We start from the raw sequence: 20807 nt of genomic DNA, 5'->3' as shown, positions 1-20807 counted from the left end.
ATCAAATATCTAAAAACACTGAAACACGTGTAAATTTATTTTAGATGAAAAGTTTAAACGTCACATTCATGTCTTTAATCTTAAGGGATTCCGAGCTATGGAGTAATAATAATAATAATAATAATAATAATAATAATAATAATAATAATAATAATAATAATAATAATAATAATAATAATAATGAGATGGCATGGAGATTGAGGAGAGAAAATAAAATGTCCAAAATGAAGGAAATAAGTGTCGAATTCTTAGTTTTAGGAGTCGGTCGGTATGTTGATTGGTAGGATTCCCGATTTCTTTTAAGCCCAAATTTAGGAAAGAAAGTGCATCTCAGCCAGCCTAGGAATTGACTGGGGCAATGCTGTTGGCGTTGGTTCTCATTGTTTATTCAACTCAGTTGTTTATCTCTAACTGCTCGTCGTTATTTGTTCGACTTTGCCCTTTATTTTCGAATATTGTGCATAAACATTATCCTTCCCGTGTGAAGCCAGGCACTTCTAGCAGTTAATTGTATGTATTAGTTTTAATGACAGTTCTCGCGGAAGTCACATCGGTAAATATTACAATTTTACCGCTACAAGGTAAGAGGAAAAGTTTATTTAATGTCGTAAATGTTATATATTTATTTACACTTCTTTGCCTGTTTATTCTTCTCTACGCCAAGTTACTACTCACTAAAGTTAAATATGGAAAGGTTTCCTGGTTCGATCCCAGGCAATGTGAGTCATTTCTACATCACCCTCACTCGACCTCGGCCTGCTGTATGTTACCTTGTATAAGTCAATCCTTTCTACATTTTTGAATTCTGTTAATATAGGCAAGAACTACTTTGTTCAGAACGCAAAAGTGAGGATTCACGTCAAGGAATTGCGAATGAAAAAATAAATATAGATAGATCTCATCGAGATGAACAAAATGACAAACAGGGGATTTATTTTTATTGTGCAATTCTATGAGGAAAAGGTGATGGCCCCTGAGAATGAGAGGGTGAAACGCAAAGTCATCTGATTTTTATATGATCCTCATAGAATGGAACTCTGTTGGAAGACAGCGAGGAGGAATTTTTGTTATTAATTGTTAAGATTTTGAAGAAGGCTAAAATAAGTGAGCCCCGCACAGACTTCCTTCCTATTTCTCTTCCATTATTCGAGCAAGCTCTTGTACTTGCATAATATGTTTCTTGAGAAAGAGTCCCCAACCTCTGTGCAATGCTGTAACTTCTAAATGAACACTCGAGAAGAAAAAGCTAAGAAAGCAAATGGATTAGAAGGATACAAAAGTTAGGAAATTAGATAAATTTTCTTCCCTTTGTTTCTAGTGATAAAATCCTAATTCTTACCGATCTGACTTGCCTGAAAGAGCCGCTACATTGATTCGAGACGAGACTTGAGTTGAGTTGATTTTAGTTTAGCGTCCCTTTCAGCAGCGAGGCTATATGAGACGTGGACCTACTGATTAACGTGGAATCCGAACCACATGAGCTCCCGCCGGGAATCGAACCCGGGTCTCCCACGCCAAAGGCGCGTACGCTAACCGCTTAGCCACGGAGGAGCTCTCGAGACGAGACTGTTGTCGGTCTTGGCTCAGGTAAATCTTGTGTTCCGTCATGGTCAAGTGGCTAACGCGTGTGTTGTTTGTGCACGTGGCCCCGGGTTCGATTTCTAATGGTGATACTCCCCCTCGGATACTCACCCGAGTAGTAGTTCGGACCTCATTTTCAACAATAGGCCATATAGTCTTGGTGCTGAAAAGGCACGTTATACTCAAATCAAAGAAATCCAATTGAAAATGAAATTAAATGAAATTTCTAGTTAAATGACCCATAGTTATGCCTTTCGATTAAAACAGATTCATGATTAATTATAGTGATTATTGTAAAATAATTGATGGAATGAGAGTGTGGAAGGAAGCAAGGGACCTCCAGAGAACACACATGGACCCTAGAATCACATGGCCTGGGATCGAACCAGATGCGCCTTGCACCAGAGGTGAGCCCTCTTCCACTGAGCCACCATGACTCTTTAACTCCAATTAAGTAAGTCTTCAGGGACTGTTGTTGACTCGTTCGACGGTCCCAATCAGACATTAATCCATCATAATACATCGAACTCAGGTCTCGGTTTCATCCCAAGCTTAAATAATTCTCAGTTCTACCAAATACATGTATGTAAAATTGTATATATTACTTGTAGGCTCTTTTTGTTTTTTCTCTACCTGTAACTTCTGTTTATTAATATCGAGTCTATCTCAGTTTCGATGCAAGATACGATCTTAAACTAAATTAGAAATTAAACAGAAGTTAGAAGCTTCTGTACTATGTGAATCATCCTCAATGTAAATTTATGTGAAACTCAATCTAGTGTAGTGAATGTGTGTGACTCTGAAGTGACATCGAGGAAGTTAATTGCTCTACATATGCTTACTACAATGGCTAATTAGTTTTTAATCGTTGTAAGCATTTAAACAAGAGGCTTGGGAACTTAAAAAGCACTTTTATTACCGTACTTCGCTCATTGCCTTCCCCTAGTTTTCACTACTTAAGCTGTTTGACATTGTAGAATGAGAAACATGAGCCGTGAATCTTGAAACCATTTCTTTTCCCATTCGTTTCATTACTTAGATGGGAACGAAAGGTCAGGAAGAGAGATAGATGATGATGATTATGTGACGTCACATCATTCTAGATTACGTGTGTTTGTTGCAGAGTCGAGAGAGAGATGGAAGATTGAGTGAGGAGACACGAGACAGTTCAGTGTTCGCCCCTGACACGCTTGGCGCAGCAGTCACTTCCTCGGAATTCAATCCACTGATCGCAGTCCCGCTTCTTTCCGGAAGCCAACTTGATCCTTACATTTTTTTTTCTTACGGCTCTAACGCATACGGAATATGCAACTTAGAACCATCAATGAAACCATTACAAAAAGAAGTGATGCGTTTCTTTTATTTAAATAATTGTAACCTATTAACACAGTTTTTGTTGTAATTTGAGAAAACCAAAGAATTTTTGCAGTTTGATACTCAATTATAATTTTACAGAAAATCAATTTTGTTTACTTGTGATTATTATAGGAAACTCTTGCATTTTTCGCAAGCGTCCGTCGTCGAATATTTTGTGGTTTGCGTGTCCTACAAACATAAAGGCCACGTTCTGGCACGAATGTAGGCCTAAGAAGAAATACCGTCTTCGCTCACTTTTACTTTCTCAACAACGCCGATTTGAAGAGCGAGGCAGCAGAACGATATATCCTGCTTACCAAAGGCGATTTCACTTTCCTTCCACGGTGTCTGCATCGTCTTCACTTAAATTCTATTTCTCAGTTAGTTCAGTTCGCTTCGGCCATGACGAAGTGCACCAGAGGAGTAGTGGTAGTGGTGTAGAGGGTGCGTGTGTCCAGGGGCACACTCGTTTAGTCGAAATTCGGTTCTTGTGTGCGTATGTGTGTGTGTGAAGTGCCAAAACAATAATCATGCAGGGGACCTTTCTTCCACCTTCCTTATTTGTTGACGAGGCGTTGAACGACACGGGATCAGATGATTTGGTTCTTCCCAATGAATCGGAGAGTATTTGGTCCAATGACTCTGACGCCAACAATGGAAGCAGGAACTGTCCCTATGGTCATGTTCCAACAATCCACGAGTTCGTAACAGGTATTTATTTATATAATCACTTATAAAATACGTTTAAGTATTGTAGTTAGATCTTGTCTTTATATAGTTTTGATGCTTGACATCTTTTGTCATAGCTTATCGAAAGATATTAATAATGAAAGCGCCAAACCTCATACTTCCGAAAGTAGTTTGAATTGTTAATTTTTGTTTTACATAGCAAGATTGTTTTACAGTTGATGGAGAGCAAACTACCGTGAACCGAGTCGGGGACTACGGCAAAAAAAAAAAAAAAAAAAAAAAAAAGTGATTCCTCTGATACTCAGAAGATGTGTTAAAAAAAAAATAATAATCGGATTACTATTATGATCATAGATGAGTGAGCGATATAGCACAAAATAGACAGATTTAATTTTGAATACATTATATTGAATATACAATAATTCTTTTACGAAATTTTCCGCTAACAGTGTTGTTTACACATTTTTATTCCTTTGTTCTCTGTATTTTACGTAGACCCAAGTTTATTTCCAGGGGAGGCGGATTAACTCATCTGGAGGCCCCAGGCTAGAAAAAATATGTGGCCCCTGCTGACGAGAACATATGAATCACAATTCTCATCCACTATATTCAATTTTCTTTTTTAAAACAGACTTATCGTCATTTTAAGACGGTGGATGTAACAAACGAAGAAATTTGTTTCATATTTTTAGTCACATTATATCTTGTGATGATGATTGTACCTTGTGATGATGATTGTATCTTGAGATTTTGATCAGAGTGGGGGCCCTCATCCACCTGGTGGCCCTCATCCACCTGGTGGCCCGGGTCTACAGTTCCCCTAATACTCACCTTAATATCTGGCCCTGATTTCTAGTGAACTATATATTCAGATTCGTTTATTATCTTCGGTGCTAGGAGGACATTAAACTTCACTTATCCTATTTTTGATACGTAGATTCCTAAATCATAAACATTCAATCTTATAGCTGAGGGTATTCTGTCAGTAATTTCTACCTTTATTGAAGCGAAGGCAGCAAACTTTTACCATTCGAACCAATCGCTATTTGAGTGTCTATCTGACTCTAACGCGCGGCTAACTCTTGTAAAATTTATCTAATTTTAATGTACCTGAATTCAACGTTCATAAATAACCCTATTGCTTGGCGTTGTACCCAATCAAGCATAAGGGGATAAAATCCATTTCATGTTGCAAGTTTGCACATATACATTGAAAACAATTTTGCAGTATAAACTACGATAAAATTATTTCATTTTGACAAAGCATAATTTCTTTTAGGGCATTCTTATCATCCTGTAAGCTTGGGCGAAAAATTTGCCAAGAATGAAAGAATAAATTTGACAGTCCCCTCCAAATTAAAAAATATGTTCCACGATATATATTTTATTTTAAAGCGATTTGACATGTTTTTTCTTTGAGATGTTTCAATAATAGCTTTCTGCATGAAATTAAGTTCAGTAAAGAATAAATTCTGCTAAAGACAACAAAGAAGATAATGTGAATACATTTATGAATGAATAGAATCACATTTAGACTAGGATTAAGGATATCCAAATATTTCCGGCTAGATGTTTTTGCAACCCGTAACTCTTAAGTGTTTTGAGGTTTGTATATTGGCGCTACGCGAAACGTACTTTATAACTGAATAGGATATGGATAGTCACCGTTGAAGTCACCGTGAAGCTCTTAAAAGATTGACTCCATTAACGAACTTGGAAGAGACAATCGCTCTAGCTATCTATCAGGAAAAAAACACCCAAAAGTTTGTTTTCGTTCAAGATTGACATTGGATACTTAATGGAGACGTCAACAGCGGTCAAGAATTATTATGTGGAGTAACGGACGGACGTACTACCATTATAATCATATAAGGCCCAGTAGTGAGAAAACAATAAATTGGTTGATTCACTCCCCGTCTGATTTTTTAAAATGTTCACTTTTGTGAATATTGTTCCTGGTACAATACATATTATATATATTTTCTGAGACTTCCCCATAACTTCCAGTGTTTCCCTCAACTCCAAATCAGTCAAGATCAAGAATGAGATTTTAATTCGATGTGGAACTTTTTTTCTTTAGGCTTCCACCATTTGGATTTATCCACACACTCATCTCCACTATTTGGATCTAAAATCTATCAAGAATGAGAGAATGATCTTATACCCCCACCCGATTAAAATAAAAATAATTCGACAATAATTTTCATACAAGTTATTCGATTTTCCCACAATATGGTGTATATGATTATTTAGGTTTTCACACAATACGCACCATTGGAAATTAGTCAAAGATGAGGTCTCACTTAAGATCTGCACCCTCTTGATTTCCACAATAACTAGTAAAAAAGACGGAAACCATTTGATTTTGAAGAAATTAGGCTTGAATTATGAGAATTCTCAGATATCTCAGAAACGAACAGGTACACATCGAAGGATTCCTTGGAGTACGTCCCCTCCCTAACTTTTACTTGGTTCTATAAATTATACCAATTATTTTTCAAAAAGATACTGTTACCCCCTAAACTTAACGTAGACCCTCTTTGTTACTGGCTGTAGTGGATAATAAGTAATATTAGAAAGAAAATTTCTCAACATTTCCCCGGTAAGTTGTGAGATCGTAAAATAAATGTTACACACATCAAGTTTTCACTCTATTTAAACTGTTAAACATCAATTATTCAAAACGATCATAGAAAACTGATATCTTTAACTAAATATTATGAATAGTAATGTAAAACTTAATAGTTTTTGTTACGTTTAATAGTCATACCCTCTCTGTTGGGACATAGTGACAGCAATAAGCTAGTATTTAAGTTTCAAATCACTTAAGAATTGGTGGTTTGAGATATGTTAATATCAAATGCAAGCCCACACATACACATACCTCACTCCTACTTTTTTTTTATTTTAGTGATTAAGTTAAAGACAGTGAAGAATACAAAAATTTAGAAAGTGTGCCAGACAGTATCTAAAATACAATATTATATGAACTAACAATAGTTTTCAACACCCTATGTATAGTGTACAAATTAGGTTGCCCAACAATTATGACAGCATAAACTGGTCACCCAAATTTCTGGTCTATAAATAGAGATTTAGAAATAGTTATCAGTTTATTTAATAACGTTTGGAAGAGGTCTATGATCGGTCCTTTTTTCAATTAAAAGATTTCACTTAGATGTATTTATTTATCAGGAGATCCAAGTATTGATGTGCTGTTAAGTTATGTTTTTACCAGATAAGCGCGAAGCAAAAAGTAGTCTAATAGTTCTTCAGATATTTTAAGTATATTTAAGATCGTATTTTACGTATTTCCACGTACAGGTAGAACTTAAATGGCTTGAGCGAGTATGATAAATGAGATGCCAATAAATTTAGTATAATTGCTACTAGGTACGAGTATATGGCATTACTTAAAATCTATAATATTTAACTTAAAACTAGATCTTAGCGAAAAGAATTCTAAAAATAAGTATAATTTATAGAAGTGTCTTTGTACATTTAACAAAATAAATAAATAAATAATTTTAATGATATATTTCATGAGTATTCTGGAGAAAATATCAATTGTTTACACAGTTAATTATTCAAATCGCATTAACTGGCGTGTTTCTTAAATTAAGTCTCAGTTTCAATTGAGGGATTTTGATGTACGCGTTCAGCTGTGGATCAATTTCTAGCTCATGAAACAACGAGATAAACCACTTATTCATTATAGAAACAATATTTACTTAACAAATGCTTGTGAATTAAAAGGAGAAAAAAAGAACTGGATAGTGAACACAATACAAGTGTTGATTTTGCACATATTATAGATGTGACGAAAGAAGGAAATATTTATTATGTAATTCTGTCCTACATATCTCCAATGTTATTTTTGTTCCAGTCATTTTATTATTATTATTATTCAAACAGTGGTTTCTGAATTTTAAGTCAAAAAACCATTGTTTTTTTTTAATATTTAATTTTTGTTGCGTAAGTTGAAAGCATAATATAGCGTTTTTATTTAGCTTTTAGTGCCTAGTTATACTATTATATATATATATATATAAAGAAAACTGTACGTAGCTTATAGACATTAGACGACAAATGCGTTAACAAAACTTTTGTTAAGAGAAAATAGACATTTACACCTAATATTTGAAGTTAATAGACGTATTTTCATGAACTTAGGGTACGGTGTATGGATGAAGTTGACTAATTCTCGAGTTGAACATGTCAAAACGCTTTTACCCAAAACTAGAGATGCGCACGAGACGAGTCGATACATGATTTTCCTGACAAAATTCGAGTCGAGACACGGCTCTTTCAATAGAGAAATGTGCATTTTTCGAGTCGAGACATCACTTTTAGAACACATTTTCGAGACGAGACAGCCACAAATCTTGTCTCGTGCTCATCCCTACCCAAAACATAAGTATTTGATTTTTTAAATAGAATCACTTTATTAACATTTTAAATTTATTCTTGTTTTTTTTTTTTTTAATTTTAGCGTCTCTTTTCAGCACCTAGGCTATAGGTGGAATCTGAACCACCGTCTTGCGTTCAAATATTTTCTAATCGGGAATCGAACTCAGAATCCCGAAAGCCAAAGGCATATGCGCTAACCACTGGAGTAGTTTATCGAGGTTTATAAACATTCAATTCTGGAGCTGAGATTATTCTTTTCACGATTTTGTAGGTGTTAAAGGTAAAAATTCATTGAATATTACCCTATATTTCAGACACTACGACTATAGAATAATAACCTTTGGCAAAAACAATAAATTGTATTACAATTTAGACTATGATTAAATATAATTAAAAATGACAAAATCTGTACCTTATCTGTCCTCACTGGTCTAGTTGCTAGGGCATGTATATTTGTTGTACGAGGCACCAGGTTCAATTCCTAGTGAGAGACCATCGAACGCACCACCGTGATTCACTCCCCATGTTAAACTGTAGATCTTGTTGTATATAGCCAAGTTTCTGACAAAGAGCTTAAATACAAATGAATCAAATGTCTATCCTGCATTATTTATTTATACACGATAAAAACTTTTATATAAGGATCATATTTTAGCGCCATAAAAATGAGTTTTTCTCCATTTTTGTTAACAATATTCATTAGAATCAGCTCGATGTGATCTGTCAATTGATAATTATGACTTATGCTTAGCTAAAAAAAAAAAAGAAAAAAGAAAAAAAAAAGAAAGAAAGGAGTTTCAGAGGTGATCATTATTTTTGGGTATATTCATTGGCCGCACTGTGTACAATTTATCATCTTGCTAGTATGAGCTCCATTAGTGTATACTTCAGTGTCTATTTCATCTTAATAGGTGGTATGATTACTGCACAACATCAATTTTTAAGTTTATAAAAATGAGTTTTTCTCGACTTTTTCGAAAACTATGCATGAGGATTTACGATCACTTACATCATTTTGTTCAGCTCAGTGATATTATAATCTCATCTTTGGACCTTTTCCCATTGAGTGCCAATAATACAATTTATTTTCAATCTACAAATTAAATTAATTTATTCACTTGAAATGAATCAAGTGTTTTAAAAATAATAGTTTCCGTGATGTTTTTGAATGCAATATCTCCGTATATTATTTTTCCTTTTAAGAAAACTATTAGTTTCCATCTATCTCTTGTCATTAGGTTTTCGCATAGAAAGGAGTTAACCCAGAGCCAGAAAATTTGGAACACAGATAGATCTTCACCGAATCTTCGTAATTATGCATGGTCTTCTTCTTCTTCTTTTTAAATTTTCGGTTTAGGGGAGTTGGGTATAAGTGGGGTGAAAATGCGAAAACGTAAGTGTCCTTCTCACAGTTTCTAAGAACGCCTTAAGTGTATGTAACCTGCATTACGTCACGGTTGTATGGGGTTACATAACATCATAGGATAAACAGTGGGAAATGAAATAAACACACTTTCTTGGATCAAAAGATCCAATATATGTCAATCAAAAATTTTCTTGTACGCCTAATATCTGGAGAATTACATATAGTATAGCCAAATCCAAATTATCACTTAACAGTATATGATGTGCTTATTCCGTGGAAAATACGAAAACTCGATTTAGGGGCCGTTCAAGAATTTTGTGGCCCCTGATCCAAAAACTAATTATTGATCAAGATCGCCATCTTTTCATGTATTATTTTTTATCATTCCTAAAATTCTTGGCCAAGATCGCAATCTTTTGATCCATTTATTCATTCCTAAAATTCATACTCCCTCTCTATCTTAATCGATGTTCTGAATTAAGAGTCGGCAATGACGTGTTCTTTCTCTTTTTATCCAGGGTCTGAATTAAGATCCGGCAACCACTAATGCTTACAGCTAATATGTTATAATGGATACTAGTATTTTATTTTTTTTTATGTGTAGTTTGGGTGCTTGAATAAAATATTAGTACGAATATTCTAGTATGACTTTCTTCACTGATATACGTATTTATCACGACGAAAAACCTAAACAAACTTGTGTACACGTCTTTCATGACCCTTGTGGAGATGTTACATTTTTCTCTGTTCTTACAATCTTGACCTCTTTCAGCTCTCTCACTTGTTGATTACCCAGTGTCATTGAGCAAAGATTTTTCTGTTTTGCTATGCATATTGTTGACGCATAAGAACTAATGAATGTCAAAGGGCTTTGATGATAGCCGAAGTTCATTATCAAAATTACATTTTTTTCTTATAACAGTATTTTCATTTTCTAAAGAAAAATATTTCAAGAATCTTTGCAATTATTATTACTATTACGCTGTTCATTCCACTTCCTTATTTCACAAGAAGTCATTATGGTTCAAAACGCTTCCGATAAGTAGATAATAGGAAATCAAATTATAACAAAGGAACAGAACAATGAACGGGGAAATGACGAATAAAATGAAATTCTTCTCGAATAGAATATTAGCTACATTAGAAAAAAAGAACGTACTAAGCGATAGATCTCATTCAGCTGAACAAAATGATGAATGGGTGAGTGTAAGTATATCCTAGGGGTATGTCCGTATTTTTAGAGAAAACCGATAAGAACATTTTTCCATACCTAAAAATTGATGCCCATTCAGATGAAGCTGTTCCTGAAGCATATCCTAATCGAGATTTCCATTATATCTCCTGCCCAGATTTGGGTCTGTCTCGTCCCTTATAAAAGGTATCATGAAAGTGCTATCTCTTCTCGTAAAGTATGTTTGTTTCTATTGCAAGACTTTTGTCTCTTCTCGTATTTCGTCACGAATATATCTCATTCCGTCTCGTGTGCAACAATAATGATGACACAGACAAGACAATAGTACTATGGTTAATTAGATATAGTTCAAAATTATCATTAACAATATCAATGATGTCTATCTAACAAGGCAGGGTACCCTGGTGTAACACCGATTGGGATAAGATTACACAGATATAGAGAACATCGAAAAAAAGTGACACGTATTTTTTTATATCGGCCAACAAGCGCATTGAAAGGGTCAAATAGGATCATAAAAATGGGGTCGAAACGAGATTATGTGGAATATAGTGAGAACGAGAAAAGATATCGGAAGAGGTTAAATGTACGAAATACTACCCATAGTCGACGCAAGGCAATGAGGTAGAACACATCCTTGGGAAGAAAGCAGAATATCTGGAAATGGACCAATCACGTGTACAACATTGTCGCAATGTGTTACGGAATTGAGCGAAGAGGGTGGTAAGAAGCAGGAAAAAAGAAGAAACGAAAACAGAACATATGTGTTTTTGCTTTGGGTGCATATGTCGCCCGTATACGAAAGAGACGTAGATTCATCTCAATGGACGAAGATTGGAGAACACTCAAGAAAGGATGCAAACGCCGTTCGTATAGGCAGCCAACAAGACAATATTTCGCAGTGGGTTGCATATATCGCGTAGTGGGAACAAAAATGCATAGCAGGTGGTCTACATACGTAAAATAAAACAGCAACAGTAATATCAATACCACACATGAACACAAACATTACATTACTACCAAAATACGTGTACAACATAACAGTAATAGTAACATTTTTGTTTTTGTGTTACTACTGCCTGCACACATTTTCGCTTCCAACATCCATCTCATCCTTGTTCCCATTACGCGATATATGCAACCTACTGCGCAGTACTGTCTCGCTGGCTGTCTATACGAACGGCGTTTGCATTCCTTCCTGTGTGTTCTCCCATCTTCGTGCATTGAGATGAATCTGCGTCTCTTTCGCATCGGGCAACATATGCACCCAAAGCAAAAACACGTATTTTCTGTTTTCGTTTCTTCGTTCTTCCTGCATTTTGCAGCTCTCTTCGCTCAGTTCCGTAACACATTGCGACAATGTTGTACACGTGATTGGTCCATTTCCGAATGTTCTGCTTTCTTCTCAATGGTGTGTTCTACCTCATTGCCTTGCGTCGGCTATGGGTAGTATTCCGTACATTTAACCTTTTCCGATGTCTTTTCGCTATATTCCACATAATCTCATTTTGACCCCATTTATATGCCCCTATTGGACCCTTTCAATGAGCTTGTTGGTCGATATAAAAATACGTGTCGATTCTTTTTCGATGTTCTCTATATCTGTACAATTTTATCACAATCGGTGTGTTGCACCAGGGTACCCTACCTTTTAACTATAAAATTACCTAGAGATGAGAGATGCATCAACCGATAGAGTTGAGTTGAGTTGATTTTAGTTTAGCGTCCCTTTCAGCAGCGAGGCTATATGAGACGTGGACCTACTGATTAACGTGGAATCCGAACCACTTGAGCTCCCGCCGGGACATCAACCGATAGAATCACGTCGAATTGAACAGAATTACACACTTGAGGATAAAATCTCAGGCGTAGTTTTCGAGAAGTCGAGAAGGGATTTTTATAGTGTTAAAAATTATGGCGTTTGTTACCAATATACGCCAAGTGATAGTTTTTATTCTGGCGGCGCAGTGGCTCAGTGATAGAGTTTTTATCTCTGGTGTGTCAGATCCCTGGTTTGATTCCCGGCCAAATTAATTTATGGTGAACAACACCGTGTCTGTTGGTTTTCTCGGGGTACTCCTGCTTCCTCCCACATTCTCATTCTACTAATTATTTCATCATCATTATTCAGCTGCTTAATCATCTGTCTTCCTTAGCGTAAAGGGTACAATCGTGTGACACTAACTGAAATATTCTATTTCATTTTTTTCTAAAATTTTGTTGAAATTGATTGTATATTATTGTAAGTAAAAATAAATAAATAAGCTACACTTTTAACTAGCAGATTCTATCTCTTGTTTGCTTTTATCTAACGATAACGTTCATACTCTTAAGAGTGGCGTATATACAGTACTACTTGTAAATATAATAAAATATGATTCCAATTGCCTCTTCACCAATTTGTGTCATAAGTCAAAATTGTTATTTGTTTTCATTAATATTCCCTAAATATTTTTTTAAGTACGCTATACAAAAAGAGGTCGATGGGTCGAAAATAATTTATATTTTGTTGTTGTTGTTTTTGCTACTGTAAGCTGTTATGTAAGATCTTTTTTCTAAACTCGGTTGCACAAAATGTCATGATTTTATGGACAAACACTAGGCTAATAAACAATGTAATAAACTTATACAAATAAGAACATGGAATTAATGAATTTTATATTTTATTATAATTTTATTAGATTTAAACTTGTTTAACATAAATTCCTCATTTCATATTTTCTTCCATCTCTTTCTCTTTTCTTTTAAGAATAGCAGTCCAAGATAGTTGTTTCATTTTTTTCTATATTACAGTATCAGAAAGTAAAGGTCACTCGTTTCGTCCATTCAGATGAAATGTAAAATGAATTACCTTATCAAAAATTCATTAAACTTTTTTTTTATCAAATGCAGAAATAAAATATATCAAATTATAATATTGCTGAGAACCAATATATCATATACAACAGTTTATTCTACGATGTACAATTTGTTTTTACTCTCGAGCGACGAAACGGGAGAATAATGTATGATGGTCATGAAAAAAAAAATCTATTTCGAAATTTAAACGAATTTACAGGTTTCATGGCCCATAGATACCGAAAAAGTTATTTTTCGAAACCTGTCCTTCTGTTCGTCCGTTGGACCTAATGTAGGCTTTATTTGCCTACAGGCCATACCGTTCAACATATTCAACAAAATTTTCAACTTAAGATTTTTATGCATTTCATCACGGGGGTGGGGGGTGTCGAATTTTCTACCTATCATAAAAATAAGAGTAGTTTATTTAAGGGTAAAAATAAAAAAATAAATACGATTTTTTAAAAACGATTCATGGGATTTCGTTCATATTTCAAAAATAAATATTTCATTAATAACCTGACAATAAGGCATAACTTATTTTCTCTGAAAATTTTACCAGAGGTACTTTGTTTTGAGGGTGAATTTTTTCGGGCGATTTTCTTCATGTTTCATAAATAAATGTTTCGTTATTATTACTATAATGCCGCATTCCATGAGATTATCACGAAGAGTAGTTTACTCTTGGAGTGTTTTTTTTTCAATTTTGTAAAATACCACTCATGCGATTTTATTATTATCTTATAAACAAATATTTCATTAATAACTTTAACATATGTAATACGTTATTTCTTATGGAAAATTCTACAAGGGGTACTTTAGTTTTGAAGATGAGTTTTCTTTGCGAAGTGGAGGTTTGCGAAAACGTCTTAAGATTGTGTTTGTATTTCACAAGAAAATGTTTCATCAATAACTGCAGCACAACATAATTTATTTTAAGAAATTGGAGCGAGAAAGTTTAGTGCAGAGGCCCGTATCTTTTATTTCTTTTTGACTTCAATAATATCAGTCGAATAAGTCTTACTAAACGTAGAAATATTCTAAGAAAGAAAGCATATGAATTGATAGTTAAGACGTTAATAACACATCTACATTGCATAAAAAATTATGTTATCCAAATTGACACTTGCGATCACATTAAGTTTCTAGAGCACAACTATTATTCATGTTAATTGACGGAAATTCTCCATTTATATGTAATAGATTCTTAGTGAAATCTCTAGTGTGAAAATTATACATAATTTGTTGCTCTTAACTACCCCTATTTATAAACGGCACACATCGTGACGTAGCAGGTATACCAAAAGATGTTTATGTAGTTCGGTATCTATCTATCAATATCTGTATTATATGCTATGTGGTATGTTTAACAGTTATTTTATCCAGTAACCAAGTTTGGATACAGCCAGTGTGAAGGAATTTCACATTGAAAACTTCAACAATAGGAAATAAAGAAAAAAATAAATATTAAGGAGAAAGAAGGCCAGTGTTTGTACAATGTACAAGTATATATTTTTATGATGAGATTAAGAAGACTTTTTTCAAGGTTACCAACTATGATATTCAAATCCGAGTCCTCCGTCTAGAAGTGAGAACAATAAGTGTTCATTTACTCCTCTTTCACACAATCAATAGATATTGTCAAAAAATGTATCTTCATTTCATAATAGTAACTAAGATTATGATTCTTAGGTGAGCACTTTTTTTTTTTTCAGTAAAAATGGGCTCTTCGGAAGTACCGGACTTGTATCAACTGTTTTCCAATTAGGAACATAGATCATTTTCGACCATATTTCCCCCCCCCCCTGTTTGGGCCCTTTATTTCCTTACTTTTCCCTCAATCCTCTTTTCTTTTCCTTTCCTCTTCTTTTATTGACACTTTCGAAAATTTTATTCCAAATTTTCCGATTACTGTGAGTTGACCGGACTGTTTCTGTGCTGTTTCTCATGCAAGAATTTTGAAAACATTAAGCAATTTGGATTTCCTCTGGATTCAAACGACGCAGGTGCAGCTTCCAAAGAGCACCAATTTCTTCAGCCAAAGAAGATTCATAATTTGCAGACAGAATTGTTTTATATTTACAATAATGTACAGATGTGTGAAGGCTGCCATTAAAAACTTCGATCTACAACACTGTGTGTCTACTTCCATGAGGCAACGTTAAATGGTTTTCTCAAAGCAAAGCTTGAGGTTAGTCTTTAGAAGATTACGAAATTTGCCCCCACTGGTCTTTGTGATTGAAAAAAAAAAAAGAAAGAAAGAAAGAAAGAAAAGAAAAGAAAAGAAAAGAAAAAATAAACCTTTAATTTCTACAATGTTGATTTATCGCCAAATAGAAAAGTGCTCAGATCTCAGATTTAACAAATTATTCTTAATGTTTTTGGGTACATATTATAGAGAAGTGTGTAGTTTATGACATACTCCTTTCAGTTACATAAAATAGCAGTTGTTAAAATAGTTGAGGCAAATAGCATCTTTCTGCCCTTTTCGTTGCTTTATTTTACAGTAGCGTCTTTTGCCTTTCATTTTCCAATCAAATCTTTTCATAAAAGTTCTAACCCTGACAATGATAATAAGGCATTAAAAATAAATAAATAAATAAAACAACACTATTTGACAGTGATGATTTCGAGATGGCCCAGAAGGGGAGAATTCTTCCCCAAAGCTACAAAATTTCCCCTACCATATTCATATTCCCTATCATATTCAAGATAGGTTTCCAGTGTTTTTACAACAATACTTTCAGCCTCTGTGTATTGAAAGTCCCACCAGGGTGGCAGAGGATCTTCTGAAATTATTACTGCTCTTTGGTAACTCCAGAAATCATCTTGCAAAAAGGGAAGTTTTCACTTTTGAATATACACAGTAACATCCTGTTTGAATGAAGCAAGAAGTGCAAGTTCCGTCACAACCAACAGCTGCTTATAATGTCTGATGCTTAATAATCACATGCATCATATATGATGCTTAACAATGATATTGCAGCACATCCTCGATTGTATGAGAAATATTCTTCACGTATGAGAACACACGTTTATTCAATTAGCATCAAAATGCATAAGCCGCTAGAGAAGCCGTAGGCGGACAATGGCAATGTAAACTATGTCATTCAGGGACAACAATAAACAAATACTTGAGAGCGGATTCACTTTGCGAAATTATAGACCAAACATCATCAACTCGCGTCATTGTTATAGTGCACAAATGAAACAATATTGTTTGATATGTGAGGTGTTACAAATGAAAGTTTATGCCAAGGTCGTGTTAATCATATAATATTGCTCATGTGTGTATATAGGCATGTTGTGACATGAGATTTTTTTCTTTTTTGTTTTTGATAATTGCATGTGTGTATAATGCTTAATGAGAAACACCGAATGCAACATGGCATGACGACATGTTACATGCACATGAGCCTGAAAAACGATTTGAAAGTGTTTGTTTTATGATGCATGTTATCGGTATACAACTAGTTTCTTTCTGTGGGAAAAAAAAGTGCTAACCGAAACCTCAACAAGACAGAGAGAGAAACAATGTGTATGTATGAGCAGTGTATAATAATAATTATGAAGTCTTTTCACTCCATGTTCAATGATTATATTTGAGATCATTTTACAAACTGGTGAGCAGGGAGGGAGAGTGACTACCTCAGCTTCAAGTAAGTGAATTTTACACGTGTAGAACTTTTAGAATTAAATAGAATTCATATATCTCATACACTTTCTAATCTGTTGCGTTTCTAATACGAGGGCTATCCAGAAAGTAGATTACGTTTTCGTCTGTGTCCGCTAGGGGCGGGGCTAGCGCGGCCATCTTGGGGTCAGAGCGTTGCGCAGCTCAGTCGGCATCTAGCCGTGCTAGTGAGAGGTTCGTGCTGTGCTCCGTTAAGATACTGTGACGGTTTGAAATGTCTGCGTTAATTGAAAATCCCGCGAGCTGCGAGGTGCGTGCAGTAATAAGGTTTCTGACAGCAAAAAACTGTAAACCGATAGAAATCTATCGGCAGCTGTGTGAAGTGTATGGGGACAACATTATCACTGAAGGTGGAGTGCGACAGTGGGTCATAAGATTTAAAAATGGCCGAACCAATGTTCACGACGAAGATCGAAGTGGGAGACCCAGCAAAGTGACTGCCGAACTTGTCGAAAAAGTCGATGTTAAAGTCCGTGAAAATCGAAAGTTCACAATAACGGAACTTTCTTTGAGTTTTCCACAAATTTCGCGAAGTTTGTTGCACGAAATCATCAGCGAAAAGCTTGGTTACCACAAGTTTTGTGCAAGATGGATTCCAAAAATCTTGACAGAGGACCACAAAAATCAGCGAATGGCTGCAGCGTTGCACTTTTTGGACGCCTACAATAAGGATGGTGACTCTTTACTCGATCGCATCGTTACTGGTGACGAAACATGGGTGAAACACGTGAACTGTGAAACGAAATTGCAATCAATGCAGTGGGGGCACACAGGTTCTCCCCAAAAACCCAAGAAATGCATGCAAACAATGTCGGCAAGGAAGATGATGGCGACTGTTTTTTGGGACAGAAAAGGTTGTGATTTTGGTGGACTTCCTGGAAAGAGGCACTACAATAAACGCTCAAAAGTATTGCCAAACTCTGCAAAACCTCAGAAGAGCAATTCAAAACAAGCGCAGAGGAATGTTGAGCTCTAAGATCTTGTTGATTCACGACAACGCCCGGCCCCACATGGCAAATGTCACGCGTGAAGTTCTTGAATCTTTTCAGTGGGAGTTGTTTCCTCATCCGCCGTACAGTCCCGACCTGGCACCGAGCGACTTCCACCTATTCCCAGCAATGAAGAAGTGGCTGGCTATGCAGCGTTTTGATGACGACGAACAGCTGCAAGAAGAGGTAACGAAGTGGTTGAAGTCGCAGGCGGCCGAATTTTTCGACGAAGGAATTTCCAAGCTCGTACATCGCTACGATAAATGCCTTAATTTGAATGGTGACTATGTCGAAAAGTAGTATTTGTGTGTGCTTTCATCTGTATATAATAAAATTTGTTTCCTATACTTTGTTGATTTTTTATTCCAAAACGTAATCTACTTTCTGGATAGCCCTCGTACCAAGTGAATTAGGTTTGGGACTAAACAAAAAACTATAGCCACTGGTAGAATTTTGATTTTAAAATGTGTAACATATGAGATTAAATTATTTGTTTCGTGTGAAACATATGTAGATAAACGTTAAAAAAAAAGAACATAGACGTTATGAAATCTCAACGACTACAAAAAGTTTCATTTACATCTACTCTTAAACGAAATTTGATTTATTTTATTTGTTTATTTGTTTACATGTCTATTTTATTATAGAACAATCTTTCTGAAACAGGAAATCCTTTTTTTTTTTTTTTTTATTGGAAGCGTTATTATAATAATGGAAGACGGGAAAGAAGTTGCTTCTTTAATGTAGCGATATTGAACAGTACCATTCCAGCACACCATTATGACACTGACGTATAATCATCTCATAGAAATGATCAAATTACTGTTAAGACATTTTACTCCATCACGATCTTCTATGTTCATCCACCTAAAAAATATATGCATCAAGAGATGAAGCGGGTAACAAATTTCGTGGCCATCTAGGGATGGCCAATTCGAAATTTTTACTTTCTGAAATCCGGGAAGTAAATCGGAAAAATTCCGGACTTCGGGAAAATTCCGATTTCGGAAAATTCCGGAATTTTTCCGAAATCTGGAAAGTGAAATTTTCGATTCCGGAAAATTTTGACTATTCCTACCTATGACCCGGAAGACCTGTGACTCGGTGACCTGGATCTAGACAGAACAGTCACCAGATATGACCCAGACAGACCCGTGACACGGAGGGATCTGGACAAACCCGGTGCGACTCGGGGACGACGAAACATCATAACACACATGGAGAGGGTGTATAAGCCTTCTAATTAATTTCTAACGAACGCTATTACTCTATCTCGAAACTCACTAAATCAATAATTTTCCCTTTCTCTTGTGTGTTTCTCTGTGTGTGTGCGTCAAAGCATTGGACTAAAAGCTAAGTACAAGGTCTATCAGAGTATAAGCACGTGAGAATCACAGGAAAAAATGCTACATGTTTGTCTTACAAGAAGTCGTCAGAATAAAATCGAAGCAGCCTGTAGAACTTCGTAAATGTGAGAGGTACCATTTGTTACACGATTTTACGCGAAAAGCATGCAACACAGTGAGCCCAAAATATGTTCTGTTAATTTTTTTTTTGTATAGTCTGTGTTCAAAACCATTGTGTTATTTTTCAGAATAAGAAGACGAATAAACATGGAATAATATTTGAAACAGTCGAAACATGGTATTTCATGAAAAGAAATCACGCACCGGAACCAACAACTAAAGACGTGAATATTCGAGCTCGAATAGTGGGCATAACTAATCCATTATAAAGTTCCGTAGTAATCCTGTAGAGCTAACATTTCAGCTGCTTCTACCGTCACCGGATTTGTTTGGGTCAGTTCGCACCAGACCTGGTCTAAGAAGCGAAATCCGGACAAAAGTCATGACCCAAGTGACCCATTCCACCACCAGGCGCGCACCCAGAATTTTTTGTTGGGAAGGGTCGAACCCTTGGGGGAGAGGTTCAATACCACTAGTATTGAACGGGTATTATACTGTACCCCAAAAGAAGATAAGTAACTGTATAATACTTCCACCTATAGTTGTTAAGTTGATCAAGTTTTAATGCTGCATCAATCATTTCCCTGTTAGACAAGTATAGTCTTGTTGAGAAAATGTACAAATGTATGTTGAGTTAGGAAGTATTAGGGGCTGATGATGGACGCAGAAAATAATAAGCGCTAAAATGTAGAAAATAATTCATTACTATCTATATATTAAAATGTTAGGTTTATATGATCGTGGTCAAGAAAAGTTTTTATGTTTGTGGTCATCTGCATGTTAAAATTCATATATTTGTGACCAATTCTTTTCGACAATGAGATCTCGAAAACCACAAGTGCTAGAAACGGATTGATTCCGTGCTAGTTTTCGCTGATCGATTCCAAATTTTGAATAATTAGATTTGCCAGTTCTCATTGAAATATATATATATATATATATATATATATATATATATATATATATATATATATATATATATATATATATATATATATATATATATATATATATATATATATATTCGTATTCTACATTTTAGACATTGTTTTTGACCCTATTACTTTAATATTGCCACTAGGACGTTAAGGTTGATTCCTTTGTGAAAGGCAACCAGTAGAGGAGCTACGTATAGCGGGTTGATGGACGTTTCAGGCGCTTTGCTTTAATCTGAATGACAAAACCTGTTGCAAGCTGGCAACTTTGAAGGCTTGTGGACCCAAAA

The 20807-nt window shown here is 35.2% G+C and overlaps 1 protein-coding gene across 2 annotated transcripts in view; it reads left to right on the top strand.

Moving 5' to 3' along the window:
• The first annotated feature begins 434 nt into the window (after positions 1-434).
• The window catches only part of LOC145660455 (organic solute transporter subunit alpha), an 80726-nt gene continuing 60353 nt past the window's right edge, over positions 435-20807 (top strand). The window contains exon 1 of one of the 2 annotated variants that reach the window (XM_081725497.1): positions 435-581. In XM_081725497.1, coding sequence (XP_081581623.1) covers positions 527-581 — 55 coding nt within the window. In that variant the 5' untranslated portion in view covers positions 435-526. Of the gene's footprint in view, positions 582-2724; positions 3649-20807 lie in introns of those variants that run through there. The other variant, XM_081725496.1, reaches the window with a different exon arrangement.

This window comes from Thermobia domestica, chromosome 9, assembly GCF_964235325.1.
Source record: "Thermobia domestica chromosome 9, izTheDome1.hap1.1, whole genome shotgun sequence".
NCBI classification, from domain to species: domain Eukaryota; kingdom Metazoa; phylum Arthropoda; class Insecta; order Zygentoma; family Lepismatidae; genus Thermobia; species Thermobia domestica.
The sequence above is the reverse complement of the archived record's forward strand: the minus strand, read 5'-3'. Positions and strand labels throughout refer to the sequence as shown.